This window comes from Bombina bombina, chromosome 11, assembly GCF_027579735.1.
Source record: "Bombina bombina isolate aBomBom1 chromosome 11, aBomBom1.pri, whole genome shotgun sequence".
NCBI classification, from domain to species: Eukaryota; Metazoa; Chordata; class Amphibia; order Anura; family Bombinatoridae; genus Bombina; species Bombina bombina.
The window spans coordinates 173384476-173408871 of NC_069509.1; the positions used below are offsets into that span (position 1 = coordinate 173384476).

General features: G+C 40.9%; 1 protein-coding gene across 1 annotated transcript in view; it reads left to right on the top strand.

Annotated features, from left to right (window-relative positions):
* The window catches only part of SNX29 (sorting nexin 29), a 1109599-nt gene that overhangs the window by 165762 nt on the left and 919441 nt on the right, over positions 1-24396 (top strand). The window contains exon 12 of the mRNA XM_053694493.1: positions 13731-13794. Coding sequence (XP_053550468.1) covers positions 13731-13794 — 64 coding nt within the window. The remainder of the gene's footprint in view (positions 1-13730; positions 13795-24396) is intronic.

The following is a 24396-nucleotide window of genomic DNA, read 5'->3' on the forward strand; positions in this document are numbered from 1 at the left end:
AGTAATGGAAGGTGTCTATATTCCCTCAAAAGTGCTGCAGTGCGGGGTATGGTCTGACAACCCCAGGGAGAATTGTTATGTTTTTTTGCCACATAGAGAAAATATGTGATTTATTTCTGGGTCCCTGGTGTGGAGTATTTGGAGAGTAGGGTTGGCCAGTGCTCCACCCCGCAGTTTGCAGGTAGCACATTATGTCAAAAAGTCCAGTCCAGGAATTCTGTCTGACTCAGCTAGCTACTCACCTGCATATGGTAATTGACAGCAGGTGCTAATAAAATCCCCAGTCAGGGTTTGAGAGGTCGATTTTTGCCAGCAGTAAAGGGAAACTGCAAACACTCTCCTGAGAGACTGAGAGGAATTATATCTAAAGGACAAAGTTTGAAAGGTCTGTGCAATATTACTTTTGTGAAAAGCTACTTAGTGCAGACAGTTGTACTTGTTAGTAAGTGCTCAGTGGAGCAAGCCTCTTTTGTTTATGTTTATTTTGCCTGTTTTTGCCAGACCTGATAATAAACAGACTGTATTTTATAAAGCTACAACCTTGTGTGGTGTTTCCAGCTTTGAGGACTGTGTGTTTCCAAGATCCCAGGTCACATATGGTGGAGGTAGCGGGCAACACACTGATAGTCTGTTAAGGAAACAATACCACACTTAAAATGGAGGAAGTTGTAAAGGCTTTACTACAGGCTACGGCCTCACAGCAACAGGCCACTGCCACACAGCAGCAAGCTACTGCCAGCCAGCAAGAAAATATTGCAGTGCTACAAAAACTGGTATTAACACAAAGAGAGGAACAGCAGAATATCGCACGTACCATGCAGCAGGAGATTCGAGGCCTATCTGAAAGACTGGGCAGGTGTGCTGCAGAAATTCCACACAGTTCTAAGACTCTGAGAGTGAGTAACTATTTGCAAAAGATGGTGGCTACAGATGATGTGGAGGCTTACCTGATGGCTTTTGAAAGGACAGCCGAAAGAGAAGGGTGGCCTGCGTCTGAATGGGCAAGTCTCCTTGCGCCATTTCTGAGTGGAGAACCTCAGAAGGCATATTATGATTTGGAGCCTGAGCAGGCCAGTGACTATAAAAAGCTAAAAACAGAAATCTTGGCCCGCCTGGGAGTAACGACAGCAGTAAGGGCCCATCGATTTCACTCCTGGACTTACAGTCAAGACAAAGCCGTGCGGTCACAGATGTTTGACTTGATACATCTTGCCACGAAATGGCTACAGCCAGAGCTCAACTCAGCTAGTCACATTGTGGAACAGCTCGTGATGGACCGGTTCCTGCGAGGATTGCCTGTTTCCCTGCGGCGGTGGGTCAGCCAGAGTGAACCTAAAACTGCTGACGGTCTAGTTGCCCTGGTGGAACGCTATTTGACTGCCGGAGAGTTTCTACAAATCCCCAACCAGGAAAGACCTAGAACCCCGAAGATCCAGAGTCCCAGTAAATTGGGTAAGACTGTTCCGGGGAAAAGGGGGTATCGGGAGGAGCAGATGGGTTTTTACAACCCGAGAGACATTACAGCAAGGGATAAGAGTTTTGTGAGGCAGGAAGGGTCCACAATAGCCTCAAAGATGTTGTCTAATGCTAATATTAAATGTTTTCAATGTAAAGAGTATGGACATTTTGCAAAGGACTGCCCTGAGAATGATGTTGCTATGGAATGTAATGTTGGCAATATGAGAGACAATTATTCATTGTACTCTCGCTCAGTATATGTAATTACCAAAAATGATTGTTTAAATGGCCACCCTTGGTGCACTGTAAGGGTGGAGGGAAATGAAATTAAAGCTTTGCTGGACTCTGGTAGCATGGTTACGCTCATAGACAGGGGTCTGTTGAGAAATACTCCTATTGATAATTACCAGAACCTAGATATTGCTTGTGTCCATGGGGACATACACAAGTATCCAACTGCTAAAGTACTTATTGAAACTCAAAATAGCCCTATAAATCATAGAGTTGGTTTAGTGGATAAATTAGTCCATGAAATGATAATAGGCAGAGATTTTCCCCATTTTTTGAATCTATGGGATGCTGCTGAGGAAAATTCACCGGATTCAGTAGAGGGCACTGTTTGTGACTTTCCCTTTTCTGATTTATGGGGGATGACTTAGACAAAATAACTCCTGCTAGAGGGACACACACAACCCCTATGGAAACCCTAGTTGGAGGTAATACTGAACAGAATAATACAGGTCAATCTAATATATCTGAACCTGATGTAGAAATAACTGACCTAGAGGTTAGCCCAAGTAACTTTAGGGCTGCACAATGGGAGGATCCAACTTTAGCTGCGGCTAGAAACTATATTTCCGTAAGAAATGTCACCCCCATTAATACTGATAAAGCACTCACCTATCCATACTTTGAAGTGGAAAATGATTTATTGTACAGAGTTGGGAAAAAGGAGTCTGTCAAACAGCTGTTAGTACCCCAGGCATATCGACACACTGTATTAAATCTGGCACATAGCCACATACTTGGGGGGGCACTTGGGGATTGAAAAAAACCAGAGAGAGAATTCTTAGGAGGTTTTATTGGCCAGGTGTAATGGCATCTATCACAAATTATTGTTCTTCTTGTCCTGAATGCCAATTAACTGCCCCTCTTACAGCATACCGTAGCCCCTTGGTGCCCTTACCCATAATTGAGGTCCCATTTGAACGCATTGGTATGGATTTTGTGGGTCCTCTTGTAAAGTCTGCAAGGGGGCACCAGTATATATTGGTAATAGTAGACTATGCTACACGTTACCCTGAGGCAATACCCATGCGTACTACTTCAGCAAAAGCAATTGCTAAGGAGTTAATGTTAATGTTCAGCCGTGTTGGGATTCCCAAAGAAATATTAACAGACCAAGGCACTCCATTTATGTCGAGAATTACAAAGGAGTTGTGTAATCTTCTTCATATAAAGCATCTGAAAACATCCGTATATCACCCACAAACTGATGGTCTGGTAGAGCGATTTAATAAAACACTAAAGGCTATGCTCAAAAAAGTAATTGATAAAGATGGAAAAAACTGGGATTTCCTTTTGCCTTATTTAATGTTTTCCATCCGAGAGGTCCCTCAAGCTTCTACTGGGTTTTCGCCCTTTGAACTTTTATATGGAAGACACCCCAGAGGGTTGCTAGACATAGCTAAGGAGACTTGGGAACAGGAGTCAACCCCTCACAGAAGTGTGATTGAACATATAACTCAGATGCAGGCTCGGATGACAGCCATTATGCCCATAGTTAGAGAACACATGGAAAATGCCCAACAGCACCAGCAGAAGAGCTATAATAGAAATGCCAGGGTTCGTGTGTTTAATCCAGGAGACAGAGTACTAGTCCTGGTTCCCACTGTAGAGAACAAATTTTTGGCAACATGGCATGGGCCATATGAAGTCATTGACAGAGTGGGGGAAGTAAATTACAAAGTAAGACAGCCTGGGAGGCGAAAGGAGGTACAGATTTACCATGTGAATTTACTTAAACCGTAGAAAGAAAGAGAAACACTTGTGGCTATAAAAACAGCAGACCTCCCTACAATGGAGGAGCATGAACCCGTAGTCAATATCTCAGAAACCCTGACTATCCACCAGAAGAGGGAGGTAACAGACTTCATCAGATTAAATAAAGATGTTTTCTCCTCAGTCCCAGGAAGAACTACGATAATAGAGCATGACATTGTCACTGAACCGGGAAAAAGGATAAATCTAAAGCCATATAGAATACCTGAAGCCCGGAGGGAAGCAATCAAATTGGAAGTAAAGAAAATGCTGGACCTTGGGGTAATTGAAGAATCCCAAAGTGACTGGAGTAGCCCAATTGTGCTTGTACCAAAGCCTGATGGCACAATCAGGTTTTGTAATGATTACCGGAAGCTGAATGCAATATCCAAGTTTGATGCATACCCCATGCCAAGGGTTGATGAACTTGTGGAGAGACTCGGGAGAGCCAGGTACCTTACCACATTGGATTTGACCAAGGGTTATTGGCAAGTGCCTCTTACAGGACGGGCAAAGGAAAAGACTGCCTTCTCTACTCCAGATGGGCTCTTCCAATACAAGGTGTTACCTTTTGGCCTACATGGTGCTCCAGCAACATTTCAAAGAATGATGGACCGGATCTTAAGGCCACATGCTCATTATGCTGCAGCTTACTTAGATGACGTGGTCATACATAGCGAAGATTGGGAGTCTCACTTGCCAAAAGTGCAAGCTGTCCTTAATTCCATAAGAAATGCCGGTCTGACAGCAAATCCGAGTAAATGTACCATTGGCTTGGAGGAGGCCAAGTATCTTGGCTATTCCATTGGAAGAGGAATAGTAAAGCCACAACTTGCTAAAGTTGAAGCCATAAGGAATTGGCCACGACCTATGACGAAGAAACAGGTCAGAACATTTCTTGGGCTTGTTGGCTACTACAGAAGGTTTATCTCCAACTTTGCTACTATAGCAGGTCCTTTAACTGACCTCACTAAAGCAAAAGCTCCAGTAATAGTGAAATGGTCCTCTGAAGCTGAACAGGCATTTCAAAATCTCAAGGAAGCCATCTGTAGACAACCAGTGTTAGTCACCCCTGATTTTTCAAAAGAGTTTGTTTTACAGACGGATGCCTCTGATGTAGGGCTTGGAGCAGTGCTTTCCCAGGAAAGTCAAAGTGAAGAGCACCCAATACTATACCTGAGCCGTAAACTTCAACCTAGAGAAAAGAACTATTCGATTGTTGAAAAGGAGTGTCTAGCAATTAAATGGGCTGTTGAAACTCTCAAATATTATTTGTTGGGCAGAAAATTTAGACTAGTTACTGATTATGCATCTCTCAAATGGATGAGTCAAAATAAGGATAATAATAGTAGAGTTACACGCTGGTTCCTTAGTTTGCAACCCTATCTCTTCTCAGAAGAACACAGGGCAGGAAGTAAACAGGGTAATGCTGATGGCCTTTCATGTATGCATACGCTTTTGGCCATGGTCGCTCACCCCACTAGGTCTGAGCTGGCGGGGAGGATGTGTGACAGAACCCAAGGCATAGTAATGGAAGGTGTCTATATTCCCTCAAAAGTGCTGCAGTGCGGGGTATGGTCTGACAACCCCAGGGAGAATTGTTATGTTTGTTTGCCACATAGAGAAAATATGTGATTTATTTCTGGGTCCCTGGGGTGGAGTATTTGGAGAGTAGGGTGGGCCAGTGCTCCACCCGGCAGTTTGCAGGTAGCACATTATGTCAAAAAGTCCAGTCCAGGAATTCTGTCTGACTCAGCTAGCTACTCACCTGCATATGGTAATTGACAGCAGGTGCTAATAAAATCCCCAGTCAGGGTTTGAGAGGTCGATTTTTGCCAGCAGTAAAGGGAAACTGCAAACACTCTCCTGAGAGACTGAGAGGAATTATATCTAAAGGACAAAGTTTGAAAGGTCTGTGCAATATTACTTTTGTGAAAAGCTACTTAGTGCAGACAGTTGTACTTGTTAGTAAGTGCTCAGTGGAGCAAGCCTCTTTTGTTTTGTTTATGTTTATTTTGCCTGTTTTTGCCAGACCTGATAATAAACAGACTGTATTTTATAAAGCTACAACCTTGTGTGGTGTTTCCAGCTTTGAGGACTGTGTGTTTCCAAGATCCCAGGTCACAATATATATATATATATATATGTGTGTGTATGTATATATGTGTGTGTGTATATATATATATATATATATATATATATATATATATATATATATATATATATATATATATATATATGTGTGTGTGTGTGTCTGTGTGTATGAGTGTATATATATGTATATATGTGTGTGTGTGTGTATGTACAGGGAGTGCAGAATTATTAGGCAAGTTGTATTTTTGAGGATTAATTTTATTATTGAACAACAACCATGTTCTCAATAAACCCAAAAAACTCATTAATATCAAAGCTGAATAGTTTTGGAAGTAGTTTTTAGTTTGTCTTTAGTTATAGCTATTTTAGGGGGATATCTGTGTGTGCAGGTGACTATTACTGTGCATAATTATTAGGCAACTTAACAAAAAACAAATATATACCCATTTCAATTATTTATTTTTACCAGTGAAACCAATATAACATCTCAACATTCACAAATATACATTTCTGACATTCAAAAACAAAACAAAAACAAATCAGTGACCAATATAGCCACCTTTCTTTGCAAGGACACTCAAAAGCCTGCCATCCATGGATTCTGTCAGTGTTTTGATCTGTTCACCATCAACATTGCGTGCAGCAGCAACCACAGCCTCCCAGACACTGTTCAGAGAGGTGTACTGTTTTCCCTCCTTGTAAATCTCACATTTGATGATGGACCACTGGTTCTCAATGGGGTTCAGATCAGGTGAACAAGGAGGCCATGTCATTAGATGTTCTTCTTTTATACCCTTTCTTGCCAGCCACGCTGTGGAGTACTTAGACGCGTGTGATGGAGCATTGTCCTGCATGAAAATCATGTTTTTCTTGAAGGATGCAGACTTCTTCCTGTACCACTGCTTGAGCTTAACTCCATCCTCAACCCGAAAAGGCCCCACAAGCTCATCTTTGATGATACCAGCCCAAACCAGTACTCCACCTCCACCTTGCTGGCGTCTGAGTCGGACTGGAGCTCTCTGCCCTTTACCAATCCAGCCACGGGCCCATCCATCTGGCCCATCAAGACTCACTCTCATTTCATCAGTCCATAAAACCTTAGAAAAATCAGTCTTGAGATATTTCTTGGCCCAGTCTTGACGTTTCAGCTTGTGTTTCTTGTTCAGTGGTAGTCGTCTTTCAGCCTTTCTTACCTTGGCCATGTCTCTGAGTATTGCACACCTTGTGCTTTTGGGCACTCCAGTGATGTTGCAGCTCTGAAATATGGCCAAACTGGTGGCAAGTGGCATCTTGGCAGCTGCACGATTGACTTTTCTCAGTTCATGGGCAGTTATTTTGCGCCTTGGTTTTTCCACGACCCTGTTGACTATTTTGAATGAAACGCTTGAATGTTCGATGATCACGCTTTAGAAGCTTTGCAATTTTAAGAGTGCTGCATCCCTCTGCAAGATATCTCACTATTTTTGACTTTTCTGAGCCTGTCAAGTCCTTCTTTTGACCCATTTTGCCAAAGGAAAGGAAGTTGCCTAATAATTATGCACACCTGATATAGGGTGTTGATGTTATTAGACCACACCCCTTCTCATTACAGAGATGCACATCACCTAATATGCTTAATTGGTAGTAGGCTTTCAAGCCTATACAGCTTGGAGTAAGACAACATGCATAAAGAGGATGATGTGGTCAAAATACTCATTTGCCTAATAATTCTGCACTCCCTGTATATGTGTGTATGTATGTATGTGTGTGTGTATATATATATATATATATATATATATATTCTGCTTTGTGAAGAAATGTGAAATATTCATATTTTCTTCTGTTATGTGTGATCAGTCCACGGGTCATCATTACTTCTGGGATATTATCTGCTCCCCTACAGGAAGTGCAAGAGGATTCACCCAGCAGAGTTGCTATATAGCTCCTCCCCTCTACGTCACCTCCAGTCATTCTCTTGCACCCAAAGACTAGATAGGAGGTGTGAGAGGACTATGGTGATTATACTTAGTTTTTATAACTTCAATCAAAAGTTTGTTATTTTACAATAGCACCGGAGCGTGTTATTACTTCTCTGGCAGAGTTTGAAGAAGAATCTACCAGAGTTTTTTATTATGATTTTAACCGGAGTAGTTAAGATCATATTGCTGTTTCTCGGCCATCTGAGGGAGGTAAAAGCTTCAGATCAGGGGACAGCGGGCAGTTGAATCTGCATTGAGGTATGTAGCAGTTTTTATTTTCTGAATGGAATTGATGAGAAAATCCTGCTATACCGATATAATGACATGTATGTATACTCTACACTTCAGTATTCTGGGGATGGTATTTCACCGGAATTACTCTGTAAAAGTACATTAAACCTTTTAATAGGTATTTAATTCATGTTAAACGTTTTTGCTGGAATGTAGAATCGTTTGCATTTCTGAGGTACTGAGTGAATAAATATTTGGGCATTATTTTTTCCACTTGGCAGTCTGCTTGTTTTGATTATGACAGTTTCGTTTCTCTCTCACTGCTGTGTGTGAGGGGGAGGGGCCGTTTTTTGGCGCTCTTTGCTACGCATCAAAAATTTTTCAGTCAGTTACACTTATATTTTCTGCATGATCCGGTTCATCTCTGACAGAACTCAGGGGTCTTCAAACTTCTTTGAAGGGAAGTAGATTCTCTCAGCAGAGCTGTGAGATTTAATAGTGACTGTGATTTAAAACGTTGCTCTGTAATTTTTATGTTTAAAATTTAATTAGTGTTATTTTACTAATGGGAACAAACCTTTGCTAAAAAGTTGTGTTGTTTGTTAAGAGTGATGCTATAACTGTTTTTCAGTTCATTATTTCAACTGTCATTTAATCGTTTAGTGCTTTTGAGGCACAGTACGTTTTTATTAAATAAAATTGTAACCGAGTTGCATGTTTATTGCTAGTGTGTTAAACATGTCTGATTCAGAGGAAGATACCTGTGTCATTTGTTCCAATGCCAAGGTGGAGCCCAATAGAAATTTATGTACTAGCTGTATTGATGCTACCTTAAATAAAAGCCAATCTGTACAAATTGAACAAATTTCACCAAACAGCGAGGGGAGAGTTATGCCGACTAACTCGCCTCACGTGTCAGTACCTGCATCTCCCGCCCGGGAGGTGCGTGATATTATGGCGCCTAGTACATCTGGGCAGCCATTACAGATAACATTACAAGATATGGCTACTGTTATGACTGAAGTTTTGGCTAAATTACCAGAACTAAGAGGCAAGCGTGATCACTCTGGGGTGAGAACAGAGTGCGCTGATAATTCTAGGGCCATATCTGATACTGCGTCACAGCTTGCAGAGCATGAGGACGGAGAGCTTCATTCTGTAGGTGACGGTTCTGATCCAAACAGATTGGATTCAGATATTTCAAATTTTAAGTTTAAATTGGAAAACCTCTAGGGGAGGTCTTAGCAGCTCTCAACGATTGTAACGCTGTTGCAATACCAGAGAAAATGTGTAGGTTGGATAAATACTTTGCGGTACCGGCGAGTACTGACGTTTTTCCTATACCTAAGAGATTAACTGAAATTGTTACTAAGGAGTGGGACAGACCCGGTGTGCCGTTCTCACCCCCTTCAATATTTAGAAAGATGTTTCCAATAGACGCCACCACACGGGACTTATGGCAAACGGTCCCTAAGGTGGAGGGAGCAGTTTCTACTTTAGCTAAGCGTACCACTATCCCGGTGGAGGATAGCTGTGCTTTTTCAGATCCTATGGATAAAAAATTAGAGGGTTACCTTAAGAAAATGTTTGTTCAACAAGGTTTTATATTACAACCCCTTGCATGCATCGCGCCGATCACGGCTGCGGCAGCATTTTGGATTGAGTCTCTAGAAGAGAACCTTAGTTCAGCTACGCTGGACGACATTACGGACAGGCTTAGAGTCCTTAAACTAGCTAATTCATTCATTTCGGAGGCCGTAGTACATTTAACTAAACTTACGGCTAAGAATTCAGGATTCGCCATTCAGGCACGCAGGGCGCTGTGGCTAAAATCCTGGTCGGCTGATGTAACTTCTAAGTCCAAATTACTTAATATACCTTTCAAGGGGCAAACTTTATTTGGGCCCGGTTTGAAAGAAATTATTGCTGACATTACAGGAGGTAAGGGCCACGCTCTACCTCAAGACAAAGCCAAAGCTAAGGCTAGACAGTCTAATTTTCGTCCCTTTCGGAATTTCAAAGCAGGAGCAGCGCCAACCTCCACTGCACCAAAACAGGGAGGAACTGTTGCTCGTTACAGACAAGGCTGGAAGCCTAACCAGTCCTGGAACAAGGGCAAGCAGGCCAGTAAACCTGCTGCTGCCTCAAAGACAGCATGAACCGAGGGCCCCCGATCCGGGACCGGATCTAGTGGGGGGCAGACTCTCTCTCTTCGCCCAGGCTTGGGCAAGAGATGTCCAGGATCCCTGGGCGCTAGAGATCATATCTCAGGGATACCTTCTAGACTTCAAATTCTCTCCCCCAAAAGGGAGATTTCATCTGTCAAGGTTGTCAACAAACCAAATAAAGAAGGACGCGTTTCTACGCTGTGTACAAGATCTATTATTAATGGGAGTGATCCATCCGGTTCCGCGGTCGGAACAAGGACAAGGGTTTTACTCAAACCTGTTTGTGGTTCCCAAAAAAGAGGGAACTTTCAGGCCAATCTTGGATTTAAAGATCCTAAACAAATTCCTAAGAGTTCCATCGTTCAAAATGGAAACTATTCGGACAATCTTACCCATGATCCAAGAGGGTCAGTACATGACCACAGTGGATTTAAAGGATGCTTACCTTCACATACCGATTCACAAAGATCATTACCGGTATCTAAGGTTTGCCTTCTTAAACAGGCATTACCAGTTTGTAGCCCTTCCATTCGGATTGGCTACGGCTCCAAGAATCTTTACAAAGGTTCTGGGTGCCCTTCTGGCGGTACTAAGACCGCGAGGAATTTCGGTAGCTCCGTACCTAGACGACATTCTGATACAAGCTTCAAGCTTTCAAACTGCCAAGTCTCATACAGAGTTAGTTCTGGCATTTCTAAGGTCGCATGGATGGAAAGTAAACGAAAAGAAGAGTTCTCTCTTTCCTCTCACAAGAGTTCCATTCTTGGGGACTCTTATAGATTCTGTAGAAATGAGGATTTATCTGACAGAAGACAGATTAACAAAGCTTCTAAATGCATGCCGTGTCCTTCATTCCATTCAACTCCCGTCAGTAGCTCAATGCATGGAGGTGATCGGCTTAATGGTAGCAGCAATGGACATAGTTCCCTTTGCACGCCTACATCTCAGACCGCTGCAATTGTGCATGCTGAGTCAGTGGAATGGGGATTACTCAGATTTGTCCCCCACTCTGAATCTGGATCAAGATACCAGAAACTCTCTTCTATGGTGGCTTTCTCGGCCACATCTGTCCAGGGGGATGCCGTTCAGCAGGCCGGACTGGACAATTGTAACAACAGACGCCAGCCTTCTAGGTTGGGGCGCTGTCTGGAATTCTCTGAAGGCTCAGGGACAATGGAGTCAGGAGGAAAGTCTCCTGCCAATAAACATTCTGGAATTGAGAGCAGTTCTCAATGCCCTTCTATCTTGGCCCCAGTTAAAGACTCGGGGGTTCATCAGGTTTCAGTCGGACAACATCACGACTGTAGCTTACATCAACCATCAAGGAGGGACAAGAAGCTCCCTAGCAATGATAGAGGTATCAAAGATATTTCGCTGGGCAGAGTCTCACTCTTGCCACCTGTCAGCAATCCACATCCCGGGAGTGGAGAACTGGGAGGCGGATTTCTTGAGTCGCCAGACTCTTCATCCGGGGGAGTGGGAGCTTCATCCGGAGGTCTTTGCCCAAATACTTCAACGTTGGGGCAAACCAGAGATAGATCTCATGGCGTCTCGCCAGAACGCCAAACTTCCTCGCTACGGATCCAGATCCAGGGATCCGGGAGCGGTTCTGATAGATGCTTTGACAGCACCTTGGAACTTCAGGATGGCTTATGTATTTCCACCCTTCCCACTGCTTCCTCGATTGATTGCCAAAATCAAACAGGAGAGAGCATCAGTGATTCTAATAGCGCCTGCATGGCCGCGCAGGACTTGGTATGCAGATCTAGTGGACATGTCATCCTGTCCGCCTTGGTCTCTACCTCTAAGACAGGACCTTCTGATTCAGGGTCCATTCAATCATCAAAGTCTAACTTCTCTGAAGCTGACTGCTTGGAAATTGAACGCTTGATTTTATCAAAACGTGGTTTTTCTGAGTCGGTTATTGATACCCTGATACAGGCTAGGAAGCCTGTTACCAGAAAGATTTACCATAAAATATGGCGTAAATACCTATACTGGTGTGAATCCAAAGATTACTCCTGGAGTAAGGTTAGGATTCCTAGGATATTGTCTTTTCTACAAGAAGGTTTAGAAAAGGGTTTATCGGCTAGCTCATTAAAGGGACAGATCTCAGCTCTGTCCATCTTGTTACACAGGCGTCTGTCAGAAAATTCAGACATCCAGGCTTTTTGTCAGGCTTTAACTAGGATCAAGCCTGTGTTTAAAACTGTTGCTCCGCCATGGAGTTTAAACTTAGTTCTTAACGTTTTACAGGGTGTTCCGTTTGAACCCCTTCATTCCATTGATATAAAATTGTTATCTTGGAAAGTTCTATTTTTAATGGCTATTTCCTCGGCTCGAAGAGTCTCTGAGTTATCAGCCCTACATTGTGATTCTCCTTATCTGATCTTTCACTCAGACAAGGTAGTTCTGCGTACTAAACCTGGGTTCTTACCTAAGGTAGTCACTAACAGGAATATCAATCAAGAGATTGTTGTTCCATCCTTGTGTCCAAATCCTTCTTCAAAGAAGGAACGTCTTCTACACAATCTGGATGTAGTTCGTGCCCTCAAGTTCTACTTGCAGGCAACTAAAGATTTTCGCCAAACTTCTTCCCTGTTTGTCGTTTATTCTGGACAGAGGAGAGGTCAAAAAGCTTCTGCTACCTCTCTCTCTTTTTGGCTTCGTAGCATAATACGTTTAGCCTATGAGACTGCTGGACAGCAGCCTCCTGAAAGAATTACAGCTCATTCCACTAGAGCTGTGGCTTCCACTTGGGCCTTTAAGAATGAGGCCTCTGTTGAACAGATTTGCAAGGCTGCAACTTGGTCTTCGCTTCATACTTTTTCCAAATTTTACAAATTTGACACTTTTGCTTCTTCGGAGGCTATTTTTGGGAGAAAGGTTCTTCAGGCAGTGGTTCCTTCTGTATAATGAGCCTGCCTATCCCTCCCGTCATCCGTGTACTTTTGCTTTGGTATTGGTATCCCAGAAGTAATGATGACCCGTGGACTGATCACACATAACAGAAGAAAACATAATTTATGCTTACCTGATAAATTCCTTTCTTCTGTTGTGTGATCAGTCCACGGCCCGCCCTGTTTTTTAAGGCAGGTACATATTTTTTAAATTATAATTCAGTCACCACTACACCCTTGGTTTCTCCTTTCTCGTTGGTCTTTGGTCGAATGACTGGAGGTGACGTAGAGGGGAGGAGCTATATAGCAACTCTGCTGGGTGAATCCTCTTGCACTTCCTGTAGGGGAGCAGATAATATCCCAGAAGTAATGATGACCCGTGGACTGATCACACAACAGAAGAAAGGAATTTATCAGGTAAGCATAAATTATGTTTTTATGTTGGGTTAGCACACTTGAGAAATGCGATTGGGTTTGCGTGCGAGTAAGGGTATTACATTTTTTCCATTTTTTGCTCTCCATTGAAGACTATGGGGGAATATGTTAACGCAGTCACAAGAGTTTTGGGCATGTCGGGTTAGCGCTGATGCAGAAACATTTTACTTTCAACTTGTTATAAGCACACTACCTGGAATCTGTAAAAAGTCTCCATCTAGGGGAGTTGACGTGCGAGCTGGAGCACAAACTACCACACCTTTTTGTAACCTAGCCCTATATTGGTTTGTAATTTATTTCTCACACCATACTACTTAATTACATACAGTATCTACTTTTGTTTGTTTTATAGTGATTTCTTCAACTCTTTACATTGTCAAATCTTCAGAATGGTGCCATAGTCATATCGTCACATAATCCTTCCTAATTCATTTTTTCTTTTTTAGTTGAACTTCGTCAAGCGGTGGTGCTAATGATGAACAGAAAGGATGAGCTTGAAGAACAAAACACGTAGGTTTTGACATTTGCAATTGTAGATAATAAAAAGGCTAAATTAAAACAACAACAAAAACTGCTCTTTCTATAAAGTTGAAGCAATTTTAAAATAACATAAACTGCTCTTTCTATAAAGTGGACGCACCTTGTAATAAACTATAGATTGACAAATGAGGATGCATGCTCAAAACGTGTTGGTAAAACCAGTCTGTGATTTCTACATGAATGTAATTATTCTGTTGTTAACATTAAAGTGAAGGTAAACTTTGATGAATGAAAGCCTGTTTTTTTAAAATACTATTAAAAACAGGGGCACTTTCATTCATCAAAGTTTACAAAGCAGCCGTTTTGTTTAAAAATTTACCTTTTTTTCTTTTCACAGTCAGAGCAGCTTCCCCCTCCTGGAAATCCTCTCTTCACATGTCAGCAATGACTAATCCGGCTTTCTTCCAATAACGGCTTTCCCCCCAGGGTAGTCATTGCCTGAAGCCATGCTGTGATTGGAGGAAGCCGGATTATTCATTGCTGACGTGTGAAGAGAGGATTTCCAGGAGGGGGAAGCTGCTCTGGCTGTGAAAAGAAAAAAAGGTAAGTTTTTAATAAAAAACGGCTGCTTTCTAAACTTTGATGAATGAAAGTGCCCCTGTTTTTAATAGTATTTTAAAAAAACGGGCTTTCATTCATCAAAGTTTACCTTCACTTTAAATATCAACACTGACGTACAATTGGTGATACCTGTAAGCCAGAAATAAAATGTATCTAATCCTGTATAAAATAACCCAAGCTGGATAAAAATAATAGTTTCCATTTTACATATTTTAGACTACCAAATTAATTAGATTTTTTTTTTTAGCCAGGGCCTAATGTAAAGGAGTGAACACTAGATAACACTGGGTGGGACCAAGAGATAGTGGAGCAAAGTATTGGCAGCAGTGGAGTGGATGGAGAAATCAAGGTTTCATGATTGAGAGAGAGCATGTAATTTTAATCAACTTTCAAATTGTACTTCTATTATCAATTTGTATTTGTTCTCTTAGTATCTTTTGTTGAAAAGCAGGAACGTAAGCTCAGCAGCGTTCACGTGTCTAGAGCACTATATGGAAGCGATTTTTTTAAGAATATTATCCATTTGCAAGAGCACTTTTTCCTGTCATGTAGTGATACAGATGAGTATCTAGGTATCTCTTCAACAAAAAATAACACGGGAACAAAGCATATTTTTTAAAATTGTCTGCTCTGTCTGAATCACAAAATATTTTTTTGGGGGGTTTCAAACATTCCATACCCTTTTAGATAGGAATAGATGATGTAGACATCACTTTCACCAGTTCTTGACAATCCCGCTGTCATTTTAGATATGCATTGTTTAGATAAGCACATGTCAGTTCATTGGTTGAATTTTTTTAAATTTTTTTTCACATTTTCCAATATATTTGTTTTTCTTTTGTGCCTTATCTTTTAATCAACTCTTCACATTCAGCTAATAATTCACACAAGTAAAACGGAAAAACGAGAACTGAAACGTCACTGAGAGGTTATGGAGCTTTTGAAACTTCAAAGACACTTTCTTTAGATGTCTGGAATATTGAATTGAATCACTTTCAGCAGAGAAGGTTGAACATTATGATCCCTCTGTGTATCTTATGTTTCAAATATTTAATGGGAAACTTGTCATTGACTCCGACCCAAAACTTTAATCTTTGATCTTACCTGTAGTGACATTTTTTTTCTTTTAACCTCTGAATAACATATCTATGACTGTAATAATAGCATCTAATTTCATTAAAGCTTGCTAGGTCTACACACTGCAGTTGTGAGTTCTGTAAGGTCTGTTACGAGAAATGAAACCCAATTTTTTTCTTTCATAATTCGTGCTCATGAGCAGCAATGCAATACTAGGAGCTAGCTGCTGATTGGTTGGTTCACCAGAGGTGTTTAGCTTGTTCCCAAAATGCATTGCTGCTCCTTCAACAAAGGATACCAAGAGAAATAAGCTAATTTAACACTAGAAGCAAATGAGAAAGTTGTCTAAAATCACATACTCTATCTGAATCATGAAATAAAAATTTGGGGTTTCATGTCCCTTTATTTAAAGGGAAATGTTCTGTTAGAAGCTCTGTAGAACTCCAAGAGGCCAGTCACTACATTTGCTGAAGGATGAGATATATGCAGTACAATAAACCATGGCACTAAATGCGTTTTCTGTTTGGGCTTATTGCATTTAGAGATACAATTTTTTTTAAATTTACAGTTTTACTTTGTGTTATATTCCTTTTTTTTTTTTTTAAATCAAAGTTTTTTTATTGAGGCATTGAGCAAGACAATAATCAAACATAAACTGAAATATAAGTTACTTCTAGATGAACACATCTGATAACACAAGTAAGTCATGACAATCATTCCTATGTCCGGTATAACATATTGCAATGTTAGAGTGTCCCAAACATATATATGGTATGATTAACATTGATACCTCGTAATTTTTTATTTTTATGAGATATTACTATAGTACCTTTTTAGCAGGATCTGCTTCCTATTAGGATGAAACTTTAGTCTTTCATACGCAGATAATTCTCTTAGTTGAAAGGTAAATTTTCCCCTGAAAAGTACTGTATAAGGTATTAATTGTACCATTAGCTTCCATAGGATAAATATAAAACACAATTAATACCAGGAGCGGATTAAAACCGCTAGATATTCACCAAGAAGGGCAAATAGAAACTAAGTATACTTAGTCATGTGATGTGAGGGGGGGAGGAGGGGAGAAAATGGTTTAAAATAGTAAGGACTATATAATGACACACTAAGAACAAACATTGATCATACTTGTATTAACTAAATGTTTGACTAAGTTAGGAAGAAACAAATGGATCTTGAACTCCTTACTTTTAATGAAGGTAATGTTGAAGCTTAAAGTAAACACATAGCTAAACCTATCATCTATATCAGAGGGAACAAACAGTTTCCCTATTCTTCTTTAGTATGAGAGAATATTTGTAGCACTTTGTCAGGTGCAAGAGCTCAATATATAAAGCTGGTATAAACTTTCTAGTACAATTATAGGTACATTTCAACTTCATGTCTATTTTTGTGTTTCACGTCATTCCCAACCTAAAAGTAAGTATGAATCTAGGTGGTTGGCGAGGCAAGTTTGTCACTAAACCTAAATATAAATTAATATGATCCTCTCCTCTAAAAACTAGGAGCATATGTTTAACATTTGATGCATAACAAGGAATAGGAGACATTCCATAAAACAATAGCAATTCCAGCTAGACTTTAAGAAAAAAAAAAGAAAAAACAATCCTGAACCATTTAGTGTAAAATTTTCTGTACCATAACTATAGTGAGAAAGAGCTCAGAATACAACATTTTATAAGCAGTTAGCCCCTTTGTTTCAAGTCATTAGACCATCATTTATGAGTACTAGTTTGTATAATTCAAAGTCCCGATCTGGTGCCAACATTTCTATAATGATAGGGCTCATTTACCCTACACCAGATTTTATTAATGTTACAAAAGTACGCCGGGTAATCAGCAGAAAAAGTTCAGTCACAGCCCACAAAGATAGCGGTAGGACATCCGAGGGATCTGGCCATCTGTGATCATAAACCCCTACCATTTGTACCTTGTAGGCGCCATTATCATCCAGGGGTTTATACAGGCTGATCTGACTGCTTGGGTGGCCATGTTGTTGCGTATCTTCCAGAGCACGAGTAACATCGTCAGTCACCCACACCTCTGCAGTGCCAAATGTAAGAGGAATCTCAACTATTTCCCCTTCCTCCTCCGTGCTAGCCAAGCCCAGCTCAGACTCTCTTCCCTGTGTATGCTGACAATTCCAGACGTCAGCCGCCCGGATATCACACCGTGGCCCCATAGTGCTTCCCCGGGCCACACGAACATCAGTGTAAGGAGCGCGCGTATCTATGGGAATTGAGTCAGCTTCCTCATATAGTGTATTGATGCAGTCCATGTGATGTTGATCTAGTTGAGTAGACAACTTCTCTAGGAGGAAGACGATGTGCTCCATCTTTAGCGAGGTTCTCTGTGTAATCTTGCGCACTAGTTCAGACCTCCAACTTCCTCAAGAATTGTGGCATCGACTACGTAAGTGATAGATTTTGTACTTATTATTTCTTCACCTCTCTTACTAGGCATCAGACCAGCATAATTCTGACCCCATATGTCACTCCCAAGTTAGACAGTGGCGTTTGCTAGCCTCCGACTTAGGCCTGTGTCTCTATTCAAATAGGATCTAGCGTCCAAAGGATGGTATAAGGCTCGTTTCTGGTAGATGTCCCACCGCTCGTGAGACCACTAATGTCCCAGCAACTTTTGTAGGGTATTCTGTAGTCTTAAGGATTAGTTGATAGCTACCATATTATTTTATGTGAAGGAGCTCTACAAAGATGCGTCCATTCTCGTTGCTAGTTGGCTCCGCCCCCCCACTTTGTGTTATATTCTATGTAAAATGTGCTGCAGTGTCAGTGAGCGAGGCAAACAAGGAGGTACATGGGACTACCTGATGTTTCTTTGCTGCTTTTTTCATTCTTTAAAAATCCTTTAGTTTTGCAAATCTCTACTGTCTGCATCACATCAAAATATGTGATAAACTGAAACAAAAATTAATTATTCTAAACTAGAAGTAAATACAAATCAAAGCAACTATAAAGTCCCCAGGAAGCAACAAAGCTACTTTGTTTCCTGATGTTTCCTGAATGCACACTAGCATGCATTACTCAAAGATTGGCTGTGAGTTTGTATGTAGCAAATATGCATCTAATGTATGGGAATGTGGATTTAAAGGGCAGGGGAAAATGCCAGAGGTATGGATGCCAACCACGCTTTCCAGGGGAGCATAAAGGGACTTCTGTGTGATGCAAGCAAGCTGTTTTACCTTATTAGCTTCAGGTATGGCATTGTAATGTAAGGAGTTGTATACCTGGTTAAACAACTCTGACAGCAACCATTTAATTTGTACGTAAGGTTTAACAGTTCCTGGTGTTGCAGGGTTAAACCCTAGAACTTGCTTTGAAATGCCACTTTCCTTAGGGTCCCATTACTCTCAAAGGCAAACAACTGGCAGGGCACTGAAAGCTCATCCCCTTTTCCTAAAAAGGCTATTAAATTTGAAACTTAGGGCCTCATTTATCAAGCCATCAATGCCTGTTTGTTTGTAAATCATAGTTAAAGGGATATGAAACCTTAATATTATGTTACAGGATTTAGGTAGAGCATACAATTTAAAAATAAAGTTCAAATGTACTTCTATTATCACAGTGCTTCGTTCACTTGGCATCTTTTGTTGAAAAGCATACCTAGGTAGGCTCAGGAGTTGGGAACTAACTGCACACATGTGTTCCCTGTAGTGTTTTGCTTCCCCTTCAATAAAGGATACAAAGAGAATGAAGCAAAATTGATAATATAAGTAAATTGGAAAGTTGTTTATACCAGGTATGTTGTTAATCTCCCTGAGAAACCTTAAATTAAAGAAAATAAAACAACATAGTGATATAAATCTGTGATTAATTGTGCCTGCTTTTGCTGTACAATTCCTCTGAATATTGTGCTTGTACCACTCTTTCTCAGAGAGGCTGTATGCATCATATTAAAGCATGGCAGAATTTACACGAGTCTGCAACATTCTACACAGTGATTGGTTAGCTCAGACCATAAGTTCATTTAAAACTGTCCCTAACTGGCCACAGCATGGGGAGCAGGAACATGAATTCCAACAGAATTGTGAGGGATATATCAATGGACACACTTGATTTAATAAAAACTTGTAAATTGTGCTGTCAAGATGATTTTTAAGCATTTTCTTATGCAATTTAGTTCTTAATTGCTGATATAAGCTGTGATTTTAAAAGGATATGAAACCCAGAGCAGGCAATTTTATTAAGTAACCTAATTTACTTCTATTATCCATTTTTCTACGTTCTCTTGATATCTTTATTTGAAAAGCAGGAATGTAAGCTTAGGAGCCAGCCCCTTTTTCGGTTCAGCAACTGGGTAGCGGTTGCTGATTGGTGGGTAAATGTAGCCGGCTCTTGAACTTACATTCCTGCTTTACAAATAAAGATACCAAGAGAATGAAACATAAAATGATAATAGGAGTAAAATCGAAAGTTGCTTAAAATTGCTGCTCTATCTGAATCATGAAAGAAAAAATTGTGTTTAGAGTCCCTTTAATATAAACAGGCTGCTTGTGAGCTGTTGGATTACAGGGCAGATCATCTTTAATGAACAAGACTAGTTTGAACAGCTTTAAAGGGACATAATTGTTTAAAGGGAAATGTGCATGACTGTGTTTCAGTTGTGAATAGACACAATGCAATATATTTATTTTAGCAAAAACTCTTCAATGACATACACACATATGCTGTGCATGCCTTATGCAGACTGTGTTATCTCAGAGAGCAATAGTGGTGTGTATCATAATTTGCATCATGCACGTAACCGCTGACTCTCTGTTTCAGTGCTGGCGCATTGGGCACACTGAGCATATGTGTGTATGAGACTGGGATCATCATCGTTTCACTAAAAGCATTTCTCTTGGGATATTCTCCTTCCCAACAGGAAGTTGCAAGAGGACACCCACAGCAAAGCTGTCTATATAGCTCCTCCCCTAACTGCCACCCCCAGTCATTCTCTTGCAACTCTCGACAAGAAAGGAAGTATCAAGAGATATGTGGTGACTTAGTGTAGTTTTACCTTCAATCAAGAGTTTATTTTTAAACGGTACCGGCGTTGTACTGTTTTACTCTCAGGCAGAAATTAGAAGAAGAATTCTGCCTGGAGGTTTGATGATCTTAGCGGTTTGTAACTAAGGTCCATTGCTGTTCTCACACATAACTGAAGAATATGGAAAAACTTCAGTTGGGGGAACGGTCTGCAGATTACCTGCTTTGAGGTATGTTCAGTATTTTTATTTCTCGAGAGATGAATAAGTTCTAGAAAATGCTGACAGAGCCTTGTGTATTTGAGGTAAGCCTGATGCAGTGATTTAACAGCGACTGGGATCATGCTTACAAAACAGGGCAATACTCATTTTAATACTCATATTACTTAGTGACAAAACGTTTACATGATTTCATAAATAGGACGTTTTTTCTCTGAGGGAGATAAGTCTTTATTTGGGGCCTAGTTTCCACATGGCTAGTCAGATACTCCTAGGAGTATTTTCTTAAGGCCCTTCTAACATCCAGTACATGGTGGGAGGGGCCTATTTTAGCACTCTAACTGCGCAGTTTTAATTCAGACTGAGACATCCAGCTTCTCTAGAGGAGTCCTCTGGCATCTGAGGTCCATTTCAAAGGGGTTATTTCTGCACAAAATCGTATTTGAGGGCAGGTAGGAGCCTCAGCAGAGCTGTGGGAAGGTGCTCAGTTTACTTTAACGTTTTTTAACGTTTTTCAATCCGGTTTGGGGCCTAAGGGGTTAATCATCCATTTGCAAGTGGGTGCAATGTTGCTTTAGTCCCTTACACACACTGTAAAAATTTCAAAGACTTTACTGTATTTTTACACTGTTTTGCAGTTTAAGTGCTAGTTTTTTTCTCTTAAAGGCACAGTAACGTTTTTGTTTAATTGCTGTTTCACCTTTATTAAAGTGTTTTCCAAGCTTGCTTGTCTCATTACTAGTCTGTTAAAAATGTCTGACATAGAGGAAACTCCTTGTTCAATATGTTTGGAAGCCATGGTGGAACCCCCTCTTAGAATGTGTACCAAATGTACTGATATTTCTATAAACTATAAAGACCATATTATGGCGCTTAAAGATTTATCTCCAGGGGATTCTCTGACTGAAAAGAGGGAGATTATGCCATCTAGCTCTCCCCATGTGTCAGAACCTATAACTCCCGCTCAAGTGATGCCAAGTACATCTAGCGCGTCTAATTCTTTTACCTTACAGGACATGGCGGCAGTTATGAATGCTACCCTCTCAGAGGTACTCTCCAAACTGCCAGGGCTACAAGGAAAGCGAGACAGCTCTGGGGCTAGAACTAATACAGAGCTTTCTGATGCTTTAATGCCTGTGTCCGATATTCCCTCACAATACTCAGAAGCCGAGGCAGGTGAGCTTCTATCTGTGGGTGACATTTCAGACTCAGGGAAGGTGTTACTTCAGTCTGATTCTGAAATGACAGCGTTTAAATTTAAGCTTGAACACCTCCGCTTATTGCTTAGGGAGGTTTTAGCGACTCTGGATGACTGTGACCCCGTGGTTCCAGAGAAATTGTGTAAAATGGACAAATAATTTGCAGTGCCTGTTTACACTGATGTTTTCTCCAACATAGGTGTGTCCGGTCCACGGCGTCATCCTTACTTGTGGGATATTCTCTTCCCCAACAGGAAATGGCAAAGAGCCCAGCAAAGCTGGTCACATGATCCCTCCTAGGCTCCGCCTTCCCCAGTCATTCTCTTTGCCGTTGCACAGGCAACATCTCCACAGAGATGGTTAAGAGTTTTTTGGTGTTTAAATGTAGTTTTATTCTTCAATCAAGAGTTTGTTATTTTAAAATAGTGCTGGTATGTACTATTTACTCTGAAACAGAAAATAGATGAAGATTTCTGTTTGTAAGAGGAAGATGATTTTAGCAACCGTTACTAAAATCGATGGCTGTTTCCACACAGGACTGTTGAGATGAAGTAACTTCAGTTGGGGGAAACAGTGTGCAGACTTTGCTGCTGGAAGTATGACACATTTCTAACAAGACTTGGTAATGCTGGAAGCTGTCATTTTCCCTATGGGATCCGGTAAGCCATTTTATTAATAAGTATAAAGGGCTTCACAAGGGCTTTAAAGACTGGTAGACATTTTTCTGGGCTAAAACGATTATTTTATAAGCATTGTTAATAGTTTATAGCTTTGAGGAGTTATTTTAATCTTGGGAATTATGTTAAAAAAACGGCAGGCACTGTATTGGACACCTTTTTCACTGGGGGCCTTCTCTAATCATAGGCAGAGCCTCATTTTCGCGCCACTAATGCGCAGTTGTTTTTGGGAAGCAAGGCATGCAGATGCATGTGTGAGGAGCTCAGATACACAGAAAAAGCTTACTGAAGGCGTCATTTGGTATCGTATTCCCCTCTGGGCTTGGTTGGGTCTCAGCAAAGCAGATACCAGGGACTGTATAGGGGTTAAATATAAAAACGGCTCCGGTTCCGTTATTTTAAGAGTCAAAGCTTTCAAATTTGGTGTGCAATACTTTTAAGGCTTTAAGACACTGTGGTGAAATTTTGGTGAATTTTGAACAATTCCTTCATACTTTTTCGCATATTCAGTAATAAAGTGTGTTCAGTTTAAAATTTAAAGTGACAGTAACGGTTTTATTTTAAAACGTTTTTTGTACTTTGTTATCAAGTTTATGCCTGTTTAACATGTCTGAACTATCAGATAGACTATGTTCTGTATGTGAGGAAGCCAAGGTTCCTTCTCATTTAAATAGATGTGATGCATGTGACAAACAATTTAGAGAAAATGATGCCCAAGATGATTCCTCAAGTGAGGGGAGTAAGCATGGTACTGCATCATCCCCTCCTGTGTCTACACCAGTCTTGCCCACACAGGAGGCCCCTAGTACATCTAGTGCGCCAATACTTCTTACTATGCAACAATTAACGGCTGTAATGGATAATTCTATTAAAGACATTTTAGCCAAAATGCCCACTTATCAGCGAAAACGCGACTGCTCTGTTTTAGATACTGAAGAGCATGAGGACGCTGATGATAATGGTTCTGACATGCCCTTACACCAGTCTGAAGGGGCCAGGGAGGTTTTGTCTGAGGGAGAAATTTCAGATTCAGGAAAAATTTCTCAACAAGCTGAACCTGATGTTATTACATTCAAATTTAAATTGGAACATCTCCGCGCTCTGCTTAAGGAGGTGTTATCTACTCTGGATGATTGTGACAATTTGGTCATTCCAGAGAAATTATGTAAGATGGACAAGTTCCTAGAGGTCCCGGTGCCCCCCGAAGCTTTTCCTATACCCAAGCGGGTGGCGGACATTGTAAACAAAGAATGGGAAAGGCCCGGCATACCTTTTGTCCCTCCCCCTATATTTAAGAAATTGTTTCCTATGGTCGACCCCAGAAAGGACTTATGGCAGACAGTCCCTAAGGTCGAGGGGGCGGTCTCTACTCTAAACAAACGCACTACTATCCCTATAGAAGATAGTTGTGCTTTCAAAGATCCTATGGATAAAAAGTTAGAAGGTTTGCTTAAAAAGGTGTTTGTTCAGCAAGGTTACCTTCTACAGCCAATTTCATGCATTGTTCCTGTCACTACAGCAGCGTGTTTCTGGTTCGATGAACTAGAAAAGTCGCTAGATAAAGAATCTTCTTATGAGGAGATTATGGACAGAATTCACGCTCTTAAATTGGCTAACTCTTTTACTTTAGACGCCACTTTGCAATTAGCTAGATTAGCGGCGAAAAATTCAGGGTTTGCTATTGTGGCGCGCAGAGCGCTTTGGCTAAAGTCTTGGTCAGCGGATGCGTCCTCCAAGAACAAATTGCTTAACATACCTTTCAAGGGGAAAACGCTATTTGGCCCTGACTTGAAAGAGATTATTTCAGATATCACTGGGGGAAAGGGCCACGCCCTTC